The sequence below is a fragment of the Protopterus annectens genome, chromosome 13.part0 (genome assembly GCF_019279795.1).
Source record: "Protopterus annectens isolate FY-2018-M chromosome 13.part0, PAN1.0, whole genome shotgun sequence".
Lineage (NCBI taxonomy): Eukaryota > Metazoa > Chordata > Ceratodontiformes > Protopteridae > Protopterus > Protopterus annectens.
Window position 1 is genome coordinate 38,653,907 of NC_056747.1, and position 21,227 is coordinate 38,675,133.

The 21,227-nt window shown below is 41.5% G+C and overlaps 1 protein-coding gene across 2 annotated transcripts in view; it reads right to left on the bottom strand.

The window, feature by feature from the left end:
- Nucleotides 1-21,227, bottom strand: part of MPND (MPN domain containing) — a 1,899,579-nt gene that overhangs the window by 596,191 nt on the left and 1,282,161 nt on the right. For both annotated transcript variants that reach the window (XM_044090604.1, XM_044090605.1), the window contains exon 10: nucleotides 9,980-10,148. In XM_044090604.1, the coding sequence (XP_043946539.1) occupies nucleotides 9,980-10,148 (169 nt within the window). The remainder of the gene's footprint in view (nucleotides 1-9,979; nucleotides 10,149-21,227) is intronic.

Sequence of the window (21,227 nt, forward strand, 5' to 3'; positions counted from 1 at the left end):
ATCATTGACTTGACATTAGAGGACAAACTATTTTAGCTATACATTCATACTTTCACACAGTCATGATGGTTGACATTATTAGCTAGTCTGTACATTTTCTGTGGAGTCTTGGTTGAGAAACTTCACATAGTAATAATACAGAGTGTGTTCTTGACATAAGAATAGCTGAAATTTAAGTCTAGATATATGCATTCACTGTATACTTCATTCATCATTGTTGGCAATATTGGCTAGTAGCACTGCTGGAGTGAAAATTGCAAGAGTGAGGAAAGAGAGGAGAGGAAAGAGAGCAAGTGTTAGAGGGAGGAGCGAACGATTTAGGTAGCTGTTCAATCGGCATTAGACTAACCTTAGGACTGGGTAGGAAGAAGAAGCTGACACTAGTACAGTGAGTCGATCAACTAGGGGAGAAACATGAGCATAGCCAGTTTCCTAGATATTGGGTTTTAAGGAGTTTTTTAAATTGGAGGGGGGATGCGGTTGAAGTTAATTGACTTGGGAGTGAACTCCAAATTGAATTGATATACAAGACAAGGTCCAGATAAGACCCATCTTAAGAAAGAGAAGGCTACGTAGACCATTATAACTCATAGTCTTTTTGGATAGTTTCATGCACTTCCTATATTCCCCTTTTTTGTTTCTCTCCGTCTTTTCCTTTCCCTCATTTTTTTTCATCCCCTTCCCTTTTTTTATCCTCACCCATTCACACATTTTTTATATATATTTTTATATATATTTTTTTCATCCATTTTATTTATTCACTCTGGAGTATTCATTTGTTATTCCTACATTCAGATTTCTTGCTGTAAGGCATGGTGTTTTTATGTCTCTGTATTTCATTCTATCCAGTTATAAGATATTCTAACTAGTAATCTAGTAGCAGTGGTCCCATGGATGGTACACCACAGGTGTCCTGGGTATTTGTTTTGTCATGCTTAGGTGTAGACTATTTTTTAGTATGGTATGGGGTTTAATTATGTCCCTATATTATAATCGATCTAGTTAAGAGATCGTGAAGACATCCTAGTCTGTGGTACAGAAGTAGTCACCTTTGGTTTGTAGACATCTGTGTTCTGTCATTCTTATTTTAAGTTGCTTATTGGTCAGGCTTTTTCTTGTTTAGTTATGGGGCTTGTTTCAATACTTTGCCCCCTGACGTATAGTCCCTGATATGCATTTAGACTTGTTGCTCCATAATTGAAGAGTTTTTGTTGTTTTGTTTGGTGCACTGCGAGTGTGTATGGCTCGCTGTGCCTGAATGTAGTGGTTTTGTTGTTATATAGAGATTTTTTATATTTTAAATGATTAGGCTATAGCGCCATCTATTGACGACCTACTAACATTACAATTACTGCATGTTTCTTTCTCCGCCTGCAGTGACGCTGTTACGTAGCGCAGGTGTGTGTTTAGGAACAGAAAGTGTTTTGTGTATATGCGTGGATGTCGTACATCGTACACAGCAGTAGTTTTAGGATTACTATATTATAGCTAGGATTACAGCTATTGGTTCGATACACTTACTCTTTTCCTCTTCTATATGGTAAGTGTTCTGAGTTACGGGTTTGTTTACTCGTACGGGTTTGTGTGGTCGCCCATTTGAGTTGGCTCACTTTAAAGCCCCTTTGAAACTGTCTATATGATGTGTTTAAATGTTTAATGTTTCTGCTTTAACACATAGGCAGCTGCTGTTTTTTAAATTTTGGGAACCTGATTACTTTCGTATATATAGCGGACGCCTGCTAGAATGCATTTTTATGTATTTGTGTACTTCAGTTAGTATGGGGAGGTCTGCTAGCATGACATATATTCATGCTTGTGTATATAATATGCTTTGCTATTTTCTATGAGAAATGCTTATTTTAATGTTGTTTTATTGAATCCATTCATGAGATTTTAAGATTATTTTTGTAATAACTTTTGCCCTACATATAGTTGTTTTTTCACTAGTCAATGTGGATATATATTTTTTTATTTTTTTTCTATGTGAATTTTCAACTATACCTCAGTTGATACATTCATATGATGATGCTTTGGTTGACTAGTTTTGATTGGTTTGGGCTCGACCAATTACTAGAGCTCTTAAGATTTTTAAACCTGCTTAGTAGCTACTGCCTTGTATAGTCTGAAGAAGCCTAAGGGTGAAAGCGCTTACTGGAATAAACCTGTTTTTTGATCAATTTTGGATGCTGGATTTCTTCCTTGGAGTCTTATAAGTGAGTTGTATGCCATTTGGAGACCACACTTGAACTTTATGACTTTTTTGTTACCTACTTTTTTATCCTGTGTGGTTTCCGTACTCCGTTTGCTGTGTGTGCTGTTTCTGCTGTTTGTTACAAAACATAAATTGTTGACATGACACTAGAGCTCATATACTAGTTTAGTTATGCATACACAATTTCACTCATCAAATAAGATACAAATATAAATCATTGACTTGACATTAGAGGACAAACTATTTTAGCTATACATTCATACTTTCACACAGTCATGATGGTTGACATTATTAGCTAGTCTGTACATTTTCTGTGGAGTCTTGGTTGAGAAACTTCACATAGTAATAATACAGAGTGTGTTCTTGACATAAGAATAGCTGAAATTTAAGTCTAGATATATGCATTCACTGTATACTTCATTCATCATTGTTGGCAATATTGGCTAGTAGCACTGCTGGAGGGTGAAAATTGCAAGAGTGAGGAAAGAGAGGAGAGGAAAGAGAGCAAGTGTTAGAGGGAGGAGCGAACGATTTAGGTAGCTGTTCAATCGGCATTAGACTAACCTTAGGACTGGGTAGGAAGAAGAAGCTGACACTAGTACAGTGAGTCGATCAACTAGGGGAGAAACATGAGCATAGCCAGTTTCCTAGATATTGGGTTTTGAGGAGTTTTTTAAATTGGAGGGGGGATGCGGTTGAAGTTAATTGACTTGGGAGTGAACTCCAAATTGAATTGATATACTCATTAGTGTTTTGTTTACTTTAATAAGGTCCCTGTGCAGTTGTCTTATACTTTCCGCTAGGTTACTGGAAGTCATGTCTGGAGCTTGCACTGCTTTTTGCTGAGCAACTGCAGTATTTTTCCCAGTCAGTGTTGTCACCTTTTGCAGTGGATTTTCCTTCAGGCTCTCTATTTCTTTTTTTCCTGGCATCCAGACAATGCACTTACTAACCTGTTACTGAAATTTACCCAGAAATGTATGTCCACTGCCTCTCTGCTAAGTTTCTGTTTTCACAGTGGGAGAGATAGAATTAAGCTGTTACTCAATGTTCAGCTATCTTGGAAGTCTCCAAAAGGAAGGAATCTTCAGAAATATGTTTAGCAGGATTGGTCTCTCCATGTAACCTCCTTTCATGAAACCAAAAACTTTCTGGAATAAAATCCCTTCCCTACCTGGGTGGGAGGTATGGCTTGAATAGTATCCTGATACAAGAGAGAGTAAATAACCTCTGGGAAATGAGAAAAATGTTCCTGAGGAGATTGGGGAATGCCTGAAAAGGGAGGGAGGGACCTCCAAACCATGAAATGTCCATGACGAATAATGGACAGAACCCAAATGGCAGAGGTGATTTGTAGCTAGTTTCGAAGATGGGGAAATGTGGGCAGACAAGGTGAACCTGGCAAAGGGGAGGAGGAAGTAAATCAAACAGAACCAGGTCTGTCCTAAAAAGGTGCTTTCTGGGAGGCTGCAGACTGAGGAGATGTAGCAAGAGGAACACGCCTAGAACTCTTCTTACCCTTAGGAAGATGGCAAGACTGCCTATATACAAAGGCAGACTTGGAAGGATAGTTCCTCAGAAACTTATAAATACAAGAAAGAAAAATATGTTTCAACATCTGCAAGGCTTTGCCCTTATCCTGGAGGGACTTGAATAAATCAACAGCAGCAGATCCAAAAAGACTTTTGCCATCCAAAGGAACATCAAAAAGTTTGGCCTTCATGTCATCAGGCAAAGCCTGATGACAAATCCAGGAATAAATCCTCATAACTGCCTTAGAAGAGGCATCAGCTGTATCATATTTCCATTTGATTGAAAGGCAAGCAACGTCAGAAGTACAGCCCAGCAGGATAAGGGCCAAAGCCTTCAACTCAGAGTCAGGAAGGTCAGAAACCACCTTAGAAACCTAAGAAAGGACAGCCAAAACATACCTGGTCATAAGAGTCTGTAGTTAATAGTCCTAAAGTACAAGGTGGCAGCAGTGTAAACTTTCTGGCCCAACCTTTCCATGACCCTACTATCCTTATCAGAAGGCAGTAGCTTGGTGGAGGGCAACTTGGACCGCTTGTCAGAAGAAACTAACACACCAGAAGGGCATTTATAAATAAACCTGCACTGCTCAAGCACCTTGCAGAACGTATCTTGGTGCAGAAGGGTGAGAGTCAGGGTCTACAGAAGCTACAGAAAAAAGTATATAAAAGGACAGCCAGAACAGTAGGAAGAGCAGATTGTTTGGGAGACATTCTGTAGGAGCTCATAATGCCTTTATTTAAACATCAATGACTTTGGAACAATCCCACTTAAAACAGTCCATCATGTGGGCAATGATATCCCAAAGGACAGCTCTTCCAAAGGGAAGTCTGGATTTAAGGAATCCTCATCTTCTGTAGTCCAAGGGGGAAAGGATTTGGGAAGAATAAGCTAGGGATTCTTCACAGTCCACATCTGAGGAATCCAATTCTCTAGGTGTCTTGACTGGAGTGGAAGAACAGGGGGAGCAGGAACAAAGACCTCTTGAGGTGGCTTCAAGGCCATCAAAGCACTAAATAAACCTTGAGTGAAATCCTGCCATTCACAATGGGGATCCCTCACAACAGGTGAAATATGCTTTGTCATTCGTTTCTTTTTCAGATGGATGTCAGCACAAAACACCCTCGGAGGGTCCGACCCCTGACACAACTACATAGTTGTAGGAATCTCCTCCCTCACTAAAATCTGTGGAATCCCCCTGGATCCCTCATATATTTTCAGCTCAGGTTCCCACTCAATGTCAGATACAGATGTCTGAAAAGCCTCTGAAGACGTGTGAGAAGTCAGATCCATGCCGCCTTCAGGTGAAGCTGCAGCAGAGGAATCCGAAGCAAGCACCAGACAGAGTTTATAGTCATTTAGAAGAAAACCCAACTATGGCAACAGAACAAAAGGTGAACAAAAGGTAAACAAAAGAAAAGTCATATGAAACAAGGGATCATCTGCTGTTAAAGTCATAATGGAGAATTTTAAAAAGGTTACTAGCCTAAGTATGGTGTGGATACATTACAAAAAAAAGCATTTGACAGCATCCCACATTCATAGATAAGTCCTTACAGATATATATGAGACCCTACATTGTTTAATTACATTGCAGTGACCATGAAACAGTGGCAAACCAGTCTGCAGCTAAGCCACGATGGACAAATCATTATACGAGGGATAAAAATTCAAAGGGGGATATTCCAGGGTCACTCTATCAACTCTGCTCCTTTGTCTTGCCCTTAGCCCATTAAGCTGTCTACTTAACATATTAGGTCATGGTTACAATTTGGCTCCCAGAAAATAACAAAGTGTAAAGACTTATATTCTTTTTGTGGATGATTTAAACCTATACAGTTTATCAGATAAGGAGCTGAAAGCAGAACTGCAAGTGATCAAAACTTTCACAGATGAATGTCATTTGGTCTTCATAAATTTGTAAAAGCAACATTTAAAGCAGGAAAGCTCCAAAACCAAGAAAATATCAGTCTGGGGTGGACAGGAATGAGATATAAAGGAAATGAAAATGTTTTAATCATTTGTAGCTGTGCTTTCAGATCCTTGTCTGATCAACTATACAATTTTAAATCACCCATGAAAAAATAAATGTGATGTCTTTGAACAATCTGCCCCACTCAGCTTCACTCTTACTTCCGCTGATAGCACTCTTATTTCTCCAGATTCAACTACTAAACGTTTAGGAATAACTATTGACAATAATCTCAGCTTTGACTCTCACATCAACAACACAATAAAATTAGTGAATAAAAAAATCGGATCCCTTTACAGAATCAAACCCTTCCTTACACCTGAAGCAAGGACCACCTTAGCCAGATCTCACCTCATCTCTACTCTTCTATATGCTTCCCCCATATACACAAATCTCTCCAAAAACAACCTCAAAAAACTATCAACCTCTTACTATAATATTGCTAAATTTGCTACAGGATCCCCATTTAGAACTCACCACTGCCTGAACCCAAGACAACTAGGTTGGCTTGAACTTCCAAACCAATTCATACTTCAACAGTTCTTAATAGCTCACAAGATCTTATACCAATCAACTAAAATACCTTTACTCTCTAACCTCATCACACCATACAATAACCTGAAACATTTACACTCTTCCAACAAACTACTGATTAATATAACCAAACCCAATAACTCTTTTTTCCAACTCTGTTGGAAAAATGTGGAACAAACTACCCTCTGATATCTTATCTTTGTCCTCTCTCCCACTTTTTAAAAGACAACTGAAAATTCATCTCAATAAACACTGGCTATGCTCCTGCAACAACCCGGATTAACTCTGCTTCTTCCTCTCTATCTTTTCTTCTTCCATAATTCTTACAATCTCTGTTCCCTTTACCCTTGATAGGTCTACCTTTATATAACATCTATATATATATATGTTATCTCTTACATACTGTATGACTATTGTAAAAAAAAATATATATATATAAGACATTTGTCTATTATACTTTTGTTTTTTGCTCCGACTGTATTGTGTATATCGTGTATTAACTAGCTCTGTCTTCACATTTTAGTATTGTATTGCCTATCTCTGTTTAACTTGTTATAACCATTGGAGCTTTTCTCCCCCGGCCTCTACTGAAAATGGATATATATCCAGCTAGACTAGCCCAGTCAACAAATGTAAAATAAAATAAAATAAAATAAATAAAGGTTTCAGGAAGTTAAGTTGTTACTATGGCCTAGTCTATTAAGTGAATAGTTTAATGGGTTAAGGAAAAGATAAAACAGCAGTGGTGACAATGAATCATCCTGGAATATTCCCCTTTAATTTTTCCCATGGCTCAGCTGCGAAGTAGACTCCAGTTTCATGGTCAGTGTAATGTACTTGATCAATGTAAGGAGAGTATCTCACATGAATGTGGGATGATGTCAAATGTTTTTCTGTAAATCTGTCTATGCCATGTTCAGATTCTTGGCCTTTCTTAGCTCTCTGCTACCAACAGATGATCCACATGACTGTCTTTTATTACATTTTTGTTCTACTGAGAGGACTGATTTTACTACTAGATGGTTTAATAACTTTTGTTTGCATCAATTCCAGTATATAGTTATATATTGTTGGAAGGCAACTTACTGGTCTATAGTTCTTAGGAAGGTCTGCAGGGTCACTCTTAAGGAGGAGTTTTTTTTTCATGTTAGTTAGGTCGGTGTCTGTGTAGGACGTGCATACAAGTAATCCTTACTCAGGGCTAAATCTTTGTGCAAAGATATTAATACCTTTAGACAGAAGTTAGGTATTAAATCTGGATCCAGGCTTTTTCATTTAGGAACTTTTCTAAATTTGATCTCCGCTTCTTTAGCTGTCACTTCCTCCTATTTCATATAATCTACATTAGAGCTTCTTACTGTTTTTCTTTTAACTCTTCTATCCATTCAGCATCTTTGTTATGGTTAACAGGGCTTTCATAAATGCTTCTCCAAAATTCACCTATTTCTTATTTTTTGTGGTATTTCTACTGCTTTTACTTTGTCAGTTCTCTGAAAAAAAAACATTTTTGGGTAATCAATGAATTGCTTGTTTTCTATGTTTCCTTTTTATTTGCATACCTTCTAAGTTTTTATGCTTGTGCTGACATTTTTAGTTTACTATTGGAGATAGTGTATGAAATATCCTGTTCTGCTTTAATATTACGTGTTGCATTTACCACAAATATCTGTCAATAATCCATTTCCCTTTATGTATTCTTCTAAACAGAGATATTTCTTGTCTAAGTTGCTTTACAGATTTTCTTCTATTTGATGCTTCCATTCTATGTGTCCCCTTCTTTGTCTTTGTTATTGCCCTTGCTCTACATTTTGGCAGTTAACACTTTATATACAATTACTTTAACTGTAGAGCAGTACATTCTACTTATCCAAAATGTGGAGTATCAAAAAACACTACATATACTACAATGGAAGTTGCAGCACGAAGGGTCAGACAATCCTCTTGTGAGGACTGTCCATGATACAACAGTCAAAGTATAAGAGGCAGTGCAGTGAAGTGCAGTGAGGTGTGACCAAACATGGCAGATGGGGAAAATGTCATTAAGTGTCAGACAGTATTACAGAGAGGAGTACCCATGATACCAAACTGGTACAAAAAATGTCAAACTACTGCACTGACAGGGTGTCAGTCACACAATCATTTAATGCAGTGATGTTGACTTTGTCTTGACTACGTTTGTCAAAACTATCAAAAAAAACCTCTAGTCAACTACTTTGTAAGTTGGGTGAGCATTTCATTAAAAGGCACCTTGTGCCTTTTGCAATCTTTGTAAACTGCATTTCTTTTATAAACATTAAATATGAAAGTTGTGCATGTCACACTACATTTAAAATGCAGTCAGCCATGACCCAGTGAAGCAACAGGACGTTAACAAAAAATACACAGATTTTACAAAAGGCAAAGAATGTGCAGCATATATATATAATCTGATTCAGTTATTTGCTTCTGCTTGTCTGTAGGTAGATGATTTTATGTGGCAAATGCTCTTTCACCTCTGTATGTCTAGCCGATCTTGGTAAATGCTCTTTTAGCTCCGTGTGCCCGGCCCTATCCTAGTCAATGCTCTTTCACCTCTGTGTGTCCAGCCTGACCCTGGTGGAATGCTTTTTCCCCTCTATTTGTCCAGCCAGATCCTGGTAAATGCTCTTTCACCGCTGCATGTCTGACCCAACCTTAGTAAATGCACTTTCACCTCCGTGTGTCTCGCCCGGTCCTGGTAAATGCTCTTTCACCTCCAGGTATCCGACCTGATCCTGATAAATGCTCTTTCATCTCTGTGTGTCTATCCTAATCCTGGTAAATGTTTTCTCCTATACCTGAAAAAAGTTTGGGTCTGACAAAAAGCAAATTTTAGTTTTGGTGTAGGGGGTGGTTACTGCAGGCCAGAACTGTACCTCTTCTGTGACTTGCAGCACCCTTGCAGTTGGCACTATATAAGTAGGACTGCCTCCCAAAGAGAAAAAAAATGTTCCCTGTTACAGGATGTGGTTGATGTGTGCCACAGCTAGCAGTTAACCTTTCTGAACTACTGTCATTGATACGCATCTATTAGTTTACTTTCTGGTATTACAGTGCTCATTAGATCATTGCTGATGCACGTTCTCTCTATTCCTGTATTTCTGCTACTATGAGTGGGCCAAGGGTCTTACAATGAAGAAGGTAAACTACACTATAATAGGGATATGAAAGAATTTTATACAGGAAATAGCTAGGTTACTGAAGATGCAACAATGATATATGATAAACACACTACAGCAGAGTGTTGAACATACAAGGCATAAACTGCAATTCTTTGGATGAGTTAACAGAGAAACTTTAGCCGACGACAAAAAACCTCCAGTAGGCAATAAGTTAATTTGTGGGTTTTACATAAGAGTGGAAAAGGGTAGCATAAAATACAGATAGGAAGTGAGTGAGGTATTTAAAAAGGGAAAGCCATGCATGGAATGAGACATGAATGCTTAGGCAGAAGTCCTAGAAAAAAACAGGAAATTTCTCACAGAACTGACCGATCTACAGAAATATACCAGGTGGGACTTTCCGGTTTATGTGAAAATTATTTGAGGATTCCAACAAAAATACACTACAAGATAAATCCAGTACACATAACGTGAACATATAAATGCTGGAATGTTAACCAAACAAACAAAATGAACACAGGCATACATATACGTTGTGAGGACAAAACAGTTACGTTGGTTTTCCAGTATTTATACAAGAGAAGCACTCACCACAGATGAGAGCTAGGCAGGGCTGGAAGTTATTGTTGCTGCCCTGTAATTTGAGCTGATAATCCATTTGAGAGTCAATATCTTGCAAAGAGGGCAAGGCATGGCTGAACGGGTGGCTGTGGTACCATCCAACGAGGGAAAGGCCTCTCATGAACATGCTCTGGCAAATCTTTAAAAAAAAAAAAAAAAAAAAAAAAAGGCAGCACTCTGATTTACTAAGTTAAAATAAAAATAAAGCAAGTGCCTGTATGATCAGAAGATTATAACTACCTTGTAGTGACTCACTGCTACAACATGTGCAAAACAAACTTCCCTACAGTGGTTGTTACATGTATAAATTGCCAGTAGATTATAACTTCCTCATAGTGACTCACTGCTACAACATGTGCAACACATAACCTTCCCTAAAAGTTGTCACATGTATAAATTGTCAGTAGATTATAACTACCTCGTAGTGACTCACTGCTACATGTGCAACACATAACCTTCCCTAAAAGTGGTTGTTACATGTATAAATTGCCGCTGATGCTGATTTTATAACAGCTGTTGTAATATGTAATGCAAACATGACATGGCAGGTGTCTCCTTTAAAAGTACAGTTGTGTACACTTACCATAAATGTAGATGTTCGAGTGTCTTCACTGTTGCTGTCATCACATTTGGGTTATCCCTGCTGGGGTAGCCCTCAGCTGGCCTGAATACCAGAGACTTAGTATTTCTGCATCGGTTGCTGTCACTTGAAGACTGACGTCAGGTCGTCAGTGGTATATAGGAAGGCAGCTAATGCCATTACATTAGTTTTTCTGGCCCTAACCGGTCAGGACCTCCCAAAAGTAGGAGGCTAGGCTCAGGTGGTAGGACCCCACCAGGGGGAAAAAATACCAATATGTCCCTTGTAAGGAAAGGAGAACAAGAAAGGAGGGTAATACAGAAAAAAGGGGGAAGAGGGAAACCAGGACTGCAACAGTGAAGACACTCGAACATCTACATTTATGGTAAGTGTACACAACTGTACTATGTTCTTCGTGTTTCACTGCTGCAGTCATCAAATTTGGGTAGATTCCCAAAGCTGAGGAAATGGGTGGAGGCAGTCAAGGAAGAAGACATACCCTGCAAGACTGCAGAGGCAAAACCTGCCCTGGATTTAGAAAAAGAGATGCAGGTGGTAATGTTTGGTGAAGGTGTGAACAGATGTCCAGGTGGAAGCCTCCAGGATGTCCCTGGTGGGGACTCCTCTGAGGAATGCTACAGAGGTGGAAGCTGCTCTGGTGGAGTGGGTCCTGACCCCCTTGGTGGGGAGGCTTGCCATGCTGTTTGTAGCAGAAATGGATGCAGTGTGCTATCCATTTGGAAATGGTTTGTTTGGAGATGGCTTTGCCCTCTGCCCCTGAAGCAAAGCTAACCAGCACTTGATCAGATTTTCTGAAGGGTTTAGTCCTGTCCAGATGGTATCTGAGCTGTCTGTGCACATCTAGAGTGCAGAATCCTTTCCCCCTTGTTTTGAGGGTTAGGAAAGAAGGTGGGCAAATGTATGGATTGGCTGAGAGCCGCACTGGATACCACCTTGGGCATGAAGGATGGATTAGTTCTGAGGGATACCCTGTCTGCATAGAAGATGATGAAGGGTTCCACTGCCATGAGTGCTTGCAGCTCAGAGATTCTTATGGCTGAAGTGATGGTCAGGAGGAAGGCCGTCTTCCAGGAAAGAAATTTTAGCTCTGCAGAAGAAGCTGGTTCGAATGGAGGCAGGGTGAGCTTTTCCAAGACAAAGTTAAGGTCCCAAGCCGGTGTTGGTGCCCCTCTAGGGGGAATCAAGTTGTTAGCCCCTCTGAAGAACTGCTTGATCAGAGGGTGTGAAAAAAAGAGGCTGCTCAGTGGGAAAATGAGCGGAAATAGCGGAGGCGTGAATTTTTATAGAGGAGAAAGAGACCACTGTGTAGTAGGTCAGCTAAGTAATCCAAGATGAGAGGGATGGAGGGCTGTGCCGTATTGGCCCCCACAGCCTGGATCCAGGTGCAGTACCATTTACATTTATCTGCATAAGAATTTCTTGTGCTAGGGCATTTGGCCTCTTGGATAACATCCAGAACCTGTTTACTGAGGAGGGCAGATTGGTCAGGGGTCAGGTTATAAGCCAAGCTGCCAAATTGAGTGTCTGCAATTGGGGGTCCATGAATTACCCTTCCCTCTAGGTTAGGAGGTTGGGAATCTGAGTAAGATTCCATGGGGGCAGTGGGGACAGGCTGCGCAGCAAAGGATACCAGTGCTGTCTGGGCCAGTCTGGAGCTATGACAATGGTCCTTGTTTTTTCCTCCCTTATTTTGATCAGTACATTTGGAATGAGAGGTAGGGGAGGTAAACCATAGACAGAGAGGTTTACCCAGGGGAAGGACAGGGCATCTACTTTCCATGCCATGCAGTGATGCTCTCTGGTGCAGAATTTGCTGATCTGATGGTTGGTGTGGAAGGCAAAGAGGTTGATCTCCGGGGTTCCCCATTTCTGTGTTATTAGTAATAAGATATTTCTGTTGAGCTGCCACTCATGGGGGGTCTAACAGTTTTCTGCTTAATTGGTCTGCCAGGTATTGTGCTAACAGGTGTAGACACATGGAAGAGGCTGTGAATCAAAGGGTCATGGCCAGCCTGCACAGCAGGTAGGAGTGAATCCCTCCCTGCTTGTTGCACCACATCACTGTGATGTTGTCTGTTTTGATCAGGAGAACCCCTGGAGAGACAGAAGGGGTTTGAAAGCTAGCAAGGCCTGCTGCACAGCCATCATCTCTTTTAGTTAGGGGGAGTTGCTGGGGGTTCCATTGGCCCTGTATACACCTGCCATCCAAGTGTGCACTCCAAGCGTAGTCTGATGCGTCTGTGGTAAGGGTCTGGGTGGCGGGGTGTGGGGAGAAGGGCAGTCCCTTCTTGTGGGACCAGGCTGTTTCCCACCAAAGAAATTCCTCCCTCAGGCAAGGAATAATAGGTAAAAGTTTCCAGATCTTGACAGTGCTGACACCAAAGGCTCTTTAGGTACCACTGAAGTTTCCTCATATGCAGTCTGGCATATGGAATAAAGAGTATGCAAGATGCCATGAACCCCAGAGTTTGCAAGATTTCCCTTGCAGAAAGCTGGGGCCTGGTGGCCAGTTGAGAAAAGTAAGCTGATAGGAAACTTTGTTTTTCTGGCATTAGGCATGCCCATCTGGGATGCTGTGTCCAGACTTGATCCCAGGAAGATAATCCCTTGGGTGGGTACCTGTTTGGATTTCTTTTTGTTGACTGTGTACCCTAAAGGAGGTTAGCAGGTTTTTTTATGAAGGCCAGGTCTTTGAGCAGCTTTTCCTGGCTGTCTGCCTGAATAAGGCTGTCGTCTAAGTAGGGGTAAATTTGAATATTTCTTTGTCTGCAAAAAGCAATGGCCGGAGCCAGGCATTTTGTGAAAACTCTGGGAGCAGTAGATAAGCCAAAGGGAAGTGCAGAGAACTGAAAGTGTTGAGATCCTGCCCTGAACCGAAGATATTTTCTGCAGGACTCCCTGATAGGAATGTGGAGGTAGGCCTCTTTTAGGTCCAGAGTAACTAGCCAAGCATCCTTGGATAGCATGGGTAGCAGCTGCTGGAGGGTGAGCATTCTGAATTTTGGAATCACCAGGAAGGTGTTTTTAGAATGGATAGATCGAGGATGGGGTGCCAGGTGCCCTCTTTTCTGGGTACCAGAAAAAGTCTGGAGTAGAAGCCTTGGGCTACCTGCTCTGCAGGAATGTGTTCTGCTGCACCCAAGGACAGCAGGGTATGGATTTGGTGGTAGATCTGGGAACCTTTTTGGGGTTGGAAGGGTGTGGAAGGAGAATTTGTACCCGAGACACAATGTTCAGAACCGATTGGTCCTTGATAATGGTGGCTCAGGTGCTTGACTGAAAGGAGAGTTTTCCTCCTAGGGTATGTGATGGTAGACAAAGGCGAGGTAGGGAGGGGGTGAGTCGCTGTGAGTTTTTACCATAAGGGGGTCGCCTTGAACTCCCTGGTTTTGAAGTGGAGGCTGTCCACTGCTTAGATCTTTGCAACCCGTGGTACTGCTGTCTTGGAGGTCTGTTTCCACGGGGCGTAGGCTGGCCCTGTTTACTAGGTGCAGGAAAGGACCAGTGGTTGGAGGGAAAATGCCTGCTGAACCTACGGGGCTGTACCTGTAGGAAATCTTTTAACAGTCTGCATAGATTTTGCTTTTTCTTCCATCTTTTTTTAACACCTCTTCTGCTTTAGTACCAAATGTTATCTTTGTGCAAAGGTTTATCCAACAATTTTATCCCCAAAGGAAAAATCCTCTGAGGGAGAGGCTGAAGGAATAGATTCCTCTGTATCAGAATCCTCATATGTACAGAGGGGCTGCATGTCTTCATAGTCAGATACATCAGATTCATCTAACTCTTGTTCAGACCAAACTTCTGGAGACAGATCCTTCTTTTTCATGGAGTGGACTGGCTTCCCATAATCAGCATAAGGTCCTCTGCCATTCTAAGCATTTGTGACTGAGGCAAAAGAGCAGGTGCCAAAGAATGTCTAGAAGTCGGTTTCTTGGGGGTGGTTCGACCCTGGGCCTAAGGAACTCAGTTGTTTTAGAAGTAACGGTAGTCGTGAAACAAGGCATTGGTTTATGTCTGAGTCGGTGTTGTGAAGGACTTCCTCAGACGTCGGTGCCTGCACAACTGCTCCAGACCCATCCAAGGTAGAGACGACTGCACGATCCTTAGACGAAGAAGAGTTCTGAGGCATACCGGACTCCGAAAGGGTCTCAGTAGAGGACTGCGAATTAACTGAAGCGGGCATCAAGGGCTCGAAAGCGCTTCACTGAATTCCAGAGGATTGATGACCAACTTGGCGGTAGCGTCGTCGGAAGGTTTAGTCTTGTGCGGTCTGTCTCTGTCTTTATCTTTACATTTTTTTGGAAGCTCTGCTGTCGGATGGCTTACGGAAGCCATACTGGAATTCGAGGACTGTAAACGGAAATATCTGGCTACAATAAGGGCCCAATGACGAATAGTTCAGGGGTTAAAGCACAGAGCCGACAAAGAGGGACGTCGTGGTCTGGGCCTAAACAAGTGATGCAGTAGGAGTGGAAGTCCCGGTGTGGTATTTGCTTTCCGCAAGTGAGACAATTAACTTTTTCTGACATCAGTTAGTGCAAGAAAAAAGGATTCCAATGGGGTACTTAGCTTTCAAAGACTTCAACTTCAATTCAGAAATGAAACTCGGGTAGCGGCAGACCAGCATTCGTGCAAACTGCTTTTGCTTCAGGCTCCACGGCAAGAAAGACTGATGCATGGGGTCGACTGCCTTCCTTTATACCACTGACAACCTGATGTCAGTCTTCAAGTGACATTAACCGACGTAGAAATACTAAGTCTCTGGTATTCAGGCTGGCTGAAGGCTACCCTAGCAGGGATAACCCAAATGTGATGACTGCAACAGTGAAAAACTAAGAACATTAAATGTTCTTGCACCTTTTTTCCCTGTATAGTTAGCTTCACCGTTCTTTCACCTCTTCAATGCATAGTTAGCTTCATCCCCTGTATACATCACTAACCACGTTTAGCTAGCTAGATTAGCTAGATGCTCTCAGCTCTGTGAAATACAAGCTAAATTATTCAGGTGCTGCTTTTGTTTAGAATAAAGAATCTTCACTTTTACTCATGCCTGGGGTACATCCAGCTTCAGGGAAGAGTAAAAAAGTGTAGCATATTCACCATAACAGTAGATGTTTGATTAGTAGAACTACTCCTGTAGCATAATCCCATACCTGGGAATGAGCAATAAATGGCTGTCTGACCATCTGGCCTGATTTCAATAGACAATCTTGTCCTTTTGCTGAATAATTCAACATGAAGCTGGGTAAAAAAAGACATATCAGCTTGCACCACTTTTTGTGCATTTCTGGCACAACAGGTACAGAAAGTTGTGGGTTCTACTTCCACGACAAGTAGATGGATTGCTGACACTGCAGTGCAGCATTTGGCAGGGGTACTGCACTCCAGAGTGTGCAGTACTTCGGGTGAGACATTAAACAGAGGCCCCATCTTCTTGAGTTGGTGGTAGCTCAGGTGGATGTAAAACATCCCACAGCACCAATCAAAAAGAAGTTCCCCAATGCCCTGGACAAATTTGCCCCAGTAGTATAAATACTACCTTGGATATCCATTGAAAAGGGGATATTAGCCTCATGAGACTAACCTAGTCAACAAAGAATAAATAAATCAATATTTATTTATATTATTTTATATTTGTTTGCCAGGAAAGTCCGACTGGACATAGGTCCTTTTTCAGTGGAGGCCCAGGGAGAAATGCTCCAAGAGTAATAAATGCATACAATAGAGAAACAAAAAACAGCCAAGTGAGAAGCAAATACATACAAGATAGTGGTTTTAGACACAATAATGAGCAACAGTGACTTGCATAAAAATGGTTGTTTACATTTAGTGGATATATATCCAAATGATTATGCACAGTTAAAGTGAAACTACCATTAGTGGTAGAGCATGTTAGCAGAGTAAGAGTAATGATAACAGAGTGGAAAGGAGGACTAGGTTATCCAGGGGAGTGGCACGTGCAGAGGCAGGTGTTAGTGAGGTGCTTTTTTAGAAGTTTTTTAAATTGAAGTGAGTTAAGTAGATTATTCCAGTGTTTGGAGATGTAGTTGTAAAAAAGTGATTCACCTGCTGAATTATTAGAGTGTGCAGTACTTCACTCTGGTGGACCCCAGCCATAAACAAACTCTACAACAAAAGGAGGAAGCTACTACAAGATAGAGCAAAATCCTTAAAAGGTAAGACATCCTTGATCACTATAAGTAAAAAACTAAGAGCTCTCATAAAATCATCCAAAGCAAATTTTGAGAGAAAAATAAGAAGACTCAAAAACAAGACATAAGGCCTTCTTTAGCTATAGATAGAAACCTGGAAACTCCCCAGATATGCTCAGAACTAGTACAGAGTCAAAATGATGATAAGATTACTGATCCTACAGACATTGCCAACATACTGCTGAGCAAACCCCCAAACATCTCCAACGCCCAGTGAGAACTGCTCTCCCAAAGCAAAACACAGCATCCAAGGACCTGAAATTAAACCCACAGCTAGGACACAGCTGTTAATCATAGTCTTACCTCTGGATATGTACCCAGGAGTGGCGACTGCAAAACTGTGGTCCCACTTCACAAAGGCGCCGCCAGTCCCCGAAAATTAGGCCCTACAGCCCATTAGAGCCTTATCTGCAAAGCCATGGCCAGGATCAGAAATGGACCACATAAATAAAGACATAGGGGAATTGCAGACTTTTGGATCCATCCCAGTTTGGCTTTGTTTGTCTTTTGCCAGCGCAGCCTAAATCACCAAAGCCATGATGAGGGAAAGGCAGTCCCATACAGCTACCCTCGATTGGGCTAGGGCTTGAGATACAATACCCCGGGGTATCATTCAAAAAAAACTCATCTAGCTGCTTACCCATACATCACACAAGATGGGTTGCATGCAAACTGTGAGAGAGAACCCAGACACAGTCAGTGTTGCTGCTGGCGCATGTCCAACTCAGCCTGTCACAAGTGGTGTACCACAGGGCTCAGTCCCTGGCCTCTCTTGTGGCATCTACTTTTTCGTACAAGCAAACAAGCAAACACAGGAGTTGACAAAGTTTGTGATTTTACAAACTGGGCCAATAGTCATAGTACATAAAACACATCACACAGAACACCAGAGAAAAGTCTCAACCAGGAAGCGGATAACTGGTGCCTGGGCCCCAAATATGGCCTAAAAAAAAATGCCAAAAAATGCATAGTCATAAACAAGGTTACCCCTAGTTACCTAGCTACCAAACCAAATAGAATCACTGAGAAGAACAGAAGTAGGACCCAGGTTGATAGTAGTCTGTCATTCGACACCCATGTAGCAAAGTAGTTAGGGAAGACCTTCTACATTGCCCACCTTATCATGAAGGATTCTCATCTCATCTACAGAGGGGAGGTCATCCTCTATACTCATCACCATCAGACCAAGACCATGATTGAGTATGCCCCATTCGAATGAAATGTATCTGACCCTTGCAGCAGCAGAGAGGCAGGCAACAAAAGTTCCTCACCAAAAAAAAAAATCTCAAACAACATCCCATGCTGCCCGACGACTAAGACTCCCTCTCTATTCAGTAGCTTATACAGTCAGAACTCAGAGGTGACCTAACATAAGGCCATGTCAAACCCCAGGATTTGATGAATATGATGACCTCAAAATCTACAAAAATCTAGAAGCCTATTAATAGGGCCGTGCGGAGGGATAAGATTCATCACCCAAAGACTCCCAATGGATGGATAAAATAGATATGTAATGAGAGGCAGAGCACTGCGCTGGCCTTGTCAAAGAGAATCTTGACCAATGGAGAATGGATCATAGATATACCCCCCCAATTACCTCCATGTCTCATGCTCAGCACAGGCACACAGCAAAAATGGGCATATAGCCCCATACTAACCTATGAACCTATAAAAGGGGTCTTGAAGAGGAATATGGCTGCATGAGATCTTTGAGTGCAGGGTTTTTTCTGATTGACAGAGTATTTTGTGGGTGAAGGTAAGTTAATTTAAGAGAAGGTGTGGGAGTTGAAGCCACTTGAACTGCTTAAGTGATGAGCAGTGATGGGACTTGTATGAGGCATTAGTGGCAAACTTGAAGATTTTATTTTAACAGGCTTCAAGTGTGGCTAGATCTCTCTTGTAAATGATGGTTACGATTGGGGAGGCATACAGGAGAGTTGAGAGGAGGTAGATTCTAGCAATGGTCGCTTTTGTGTTATTTGTCAGAAATCTGTTTCTATGTAGGTATCCTGTTTTTTTGTGAACTTTTTTAATAGACTGGGAAATGTGAATATCAAATTTCAGCTTATTGCCAATTTCCACTCCTAGTAATGTGGTATTGTTTGTTGGGGTGATAATTTTATTTTTAGAGAGGATACTGAATGCTGTGGATGGGGAGGTGTATCTGGTTGGGCAGAAGAGAAGTTTTTTTTGTTGGGATTTAGGATAAGTTGGGACCTAGTGAACCAGGATTCAGCAGATAAGGAATCTTGAGTAATGGCACGGAGGTCTTTGAGGGAGAAAGCTGAGCAAATCAGGGTAGTGTCATCAGCTTACTGAACCACTGAAGCCAGAGGTGTAGCTGAGTGGAGCTGGTTGGCAAAAAGAGAAAAAAAGAAGAGGACCAAGGATGGAGCCTTGGGGAACTCCTGAGGTGACAGGGAGAAGGAGTGAAAGATCTTGTTGCCAGTGGGCAGCCTGTTGACGGTCTGCTAGGTAACTCTGGAACCAGGTGATAGCGAGGTAACTGAGGCTAAGGGAGGACAGTACATAGATGAGTTTGGAATGGCTGACCATGTCAAAGTCCTTGGACAGTTCTAGGAATATGGCTGATACAAATTGACCACAGTTTCTGTGCTGGTTAACTGTGTTAGTAAAGGACAGTAGAGCTGTGGTGGTGTTATGAGAGGGATGAAAACCATGCTGGGTATTAGATAGGAGCTTGTGTGTAAGGAAACAGGAGCTTGTGTGTAAGGAGACAGTCCATACGTCGGGCATGTAGGACCCTTTCCAGAATATCTGAGAGAGGGGATAGAATTGCAATTGGGCAATAGTTTGTTAGTTTGGTGGAGTTACCTCTTTTGTGAAAGGCTAAGAAGTGGTAGATTTTCCAGATGGTAGGAACATAAACCTGTTTATAAGTATGGATAAAGGGTACGCGATTGCTACTGCTTCAATATGCAGAAAGTTAGCAGGGGATTACAATTATGTATGAAGCCTCCAATTAATGTGCTTGTTGAAACTGGAAATGTAATTAGATTTTTGACACACTTAGTGATTGGACCTCCTAGCAGAGAAAAGTTCTCTGTACTTTTCTTCCCCTCCTCTCTTTTAGGGGTGGTGAGGTCAGATGGACCATGAAAGGGATGACAGCGCAGTTATTACAGCAGTAATGCTGCTGTTCACACATTTCCTGTTATGGTGAGAATGCCCATTCAACTGTGCTTCATTCTTCATTAAGGATCATGATGAAATTAACAGACAACAGTGAACCTACTATTTGAATATTCCCTAGGTCTTTAGGCTGACTCATGTATTACTGAGGTATCTGTTTCTGTTGCACCATTTCTTTCATCAGCTGATGCACAAGACACATTCAACTGCAAGGGGATTTGTAAAGGGATTGGGTTACACAGCTGTGTCAATTCTGTTGGCACCATAAGCACCATAAACACCATCTGAGCACTTTTTAGATGTCAGGTATATGGGGTCCAGGAAAGTAAATAATGTGGGAAGAAATAGCCAGGGAATTGTTATGGCTAGGCTTGTATAGGCCCTAGGGCTGATAGCCTAGTATCAACCTATGAACCTATGAAGTCTGAAGCATCTATGGCCAATATCTGAATTTATTTATTACATTTTTAGTTTGTTAACCGGGAAAGTCCACTGGGCCAAGACGAGCCCTTTTCAATGGATGCCCGGGGAGAAAAAGCTCCACGATGCCAGGGTAATCCTATGGGCTAAGCTTGTAAAGGGTCCAGAGCCATTAGCCTAGTACACACCTATGTACATACATATAAAACAAAAATCAACAAGAATCAATACAGAATTAATACAAAAGCAAAACCAACAGAAGTTAATACAAAATATTACGTACCTTAAATTAACAAAAACATACTGATGTAGTGATGGCAGTAGCAATGGATTTTTGTAGTATGCAATAATAACAGATTCTGAACTAACCTGAGATGATCAGCATTGTGTTTTGCATGGAATGCTAATGCCTGTAAGGCATAAAGGGAGTAAGTGTAAGAGAAATGAAAGAGGAAAAGAAGCAAGGCTAGTGTTAAGTAGAATTCTGGGAGAGAAAAGCTGAGGCAAGTGGGCGGAGGTTAGGAGGGCTGAGAGCAGGTGCATTTCCAGGGACAAGAGAGACATGAATGTAGGAGGGCTGAGAGCAGGCGCATTCTCAGGGACAAGAGAGACATGAATGTAGGAGGGCTGAGAGCAGGTGCATTCCCAGGGGCAAGAGAGTCATGAATGGAGCAAAGTCTTAAAAGAGGAGAGGAGAGGTTCTGGGTAGTTTGGACATGGGGGAAGTGCGTTCCATGTTCGTGCTAGGGAAAATGACAATAGAAGTTCCCCAGGAGTATGTAAAGGTTTGTACACTTCAAGGAGATTCTGATTTTTAGACCTGAGAGAT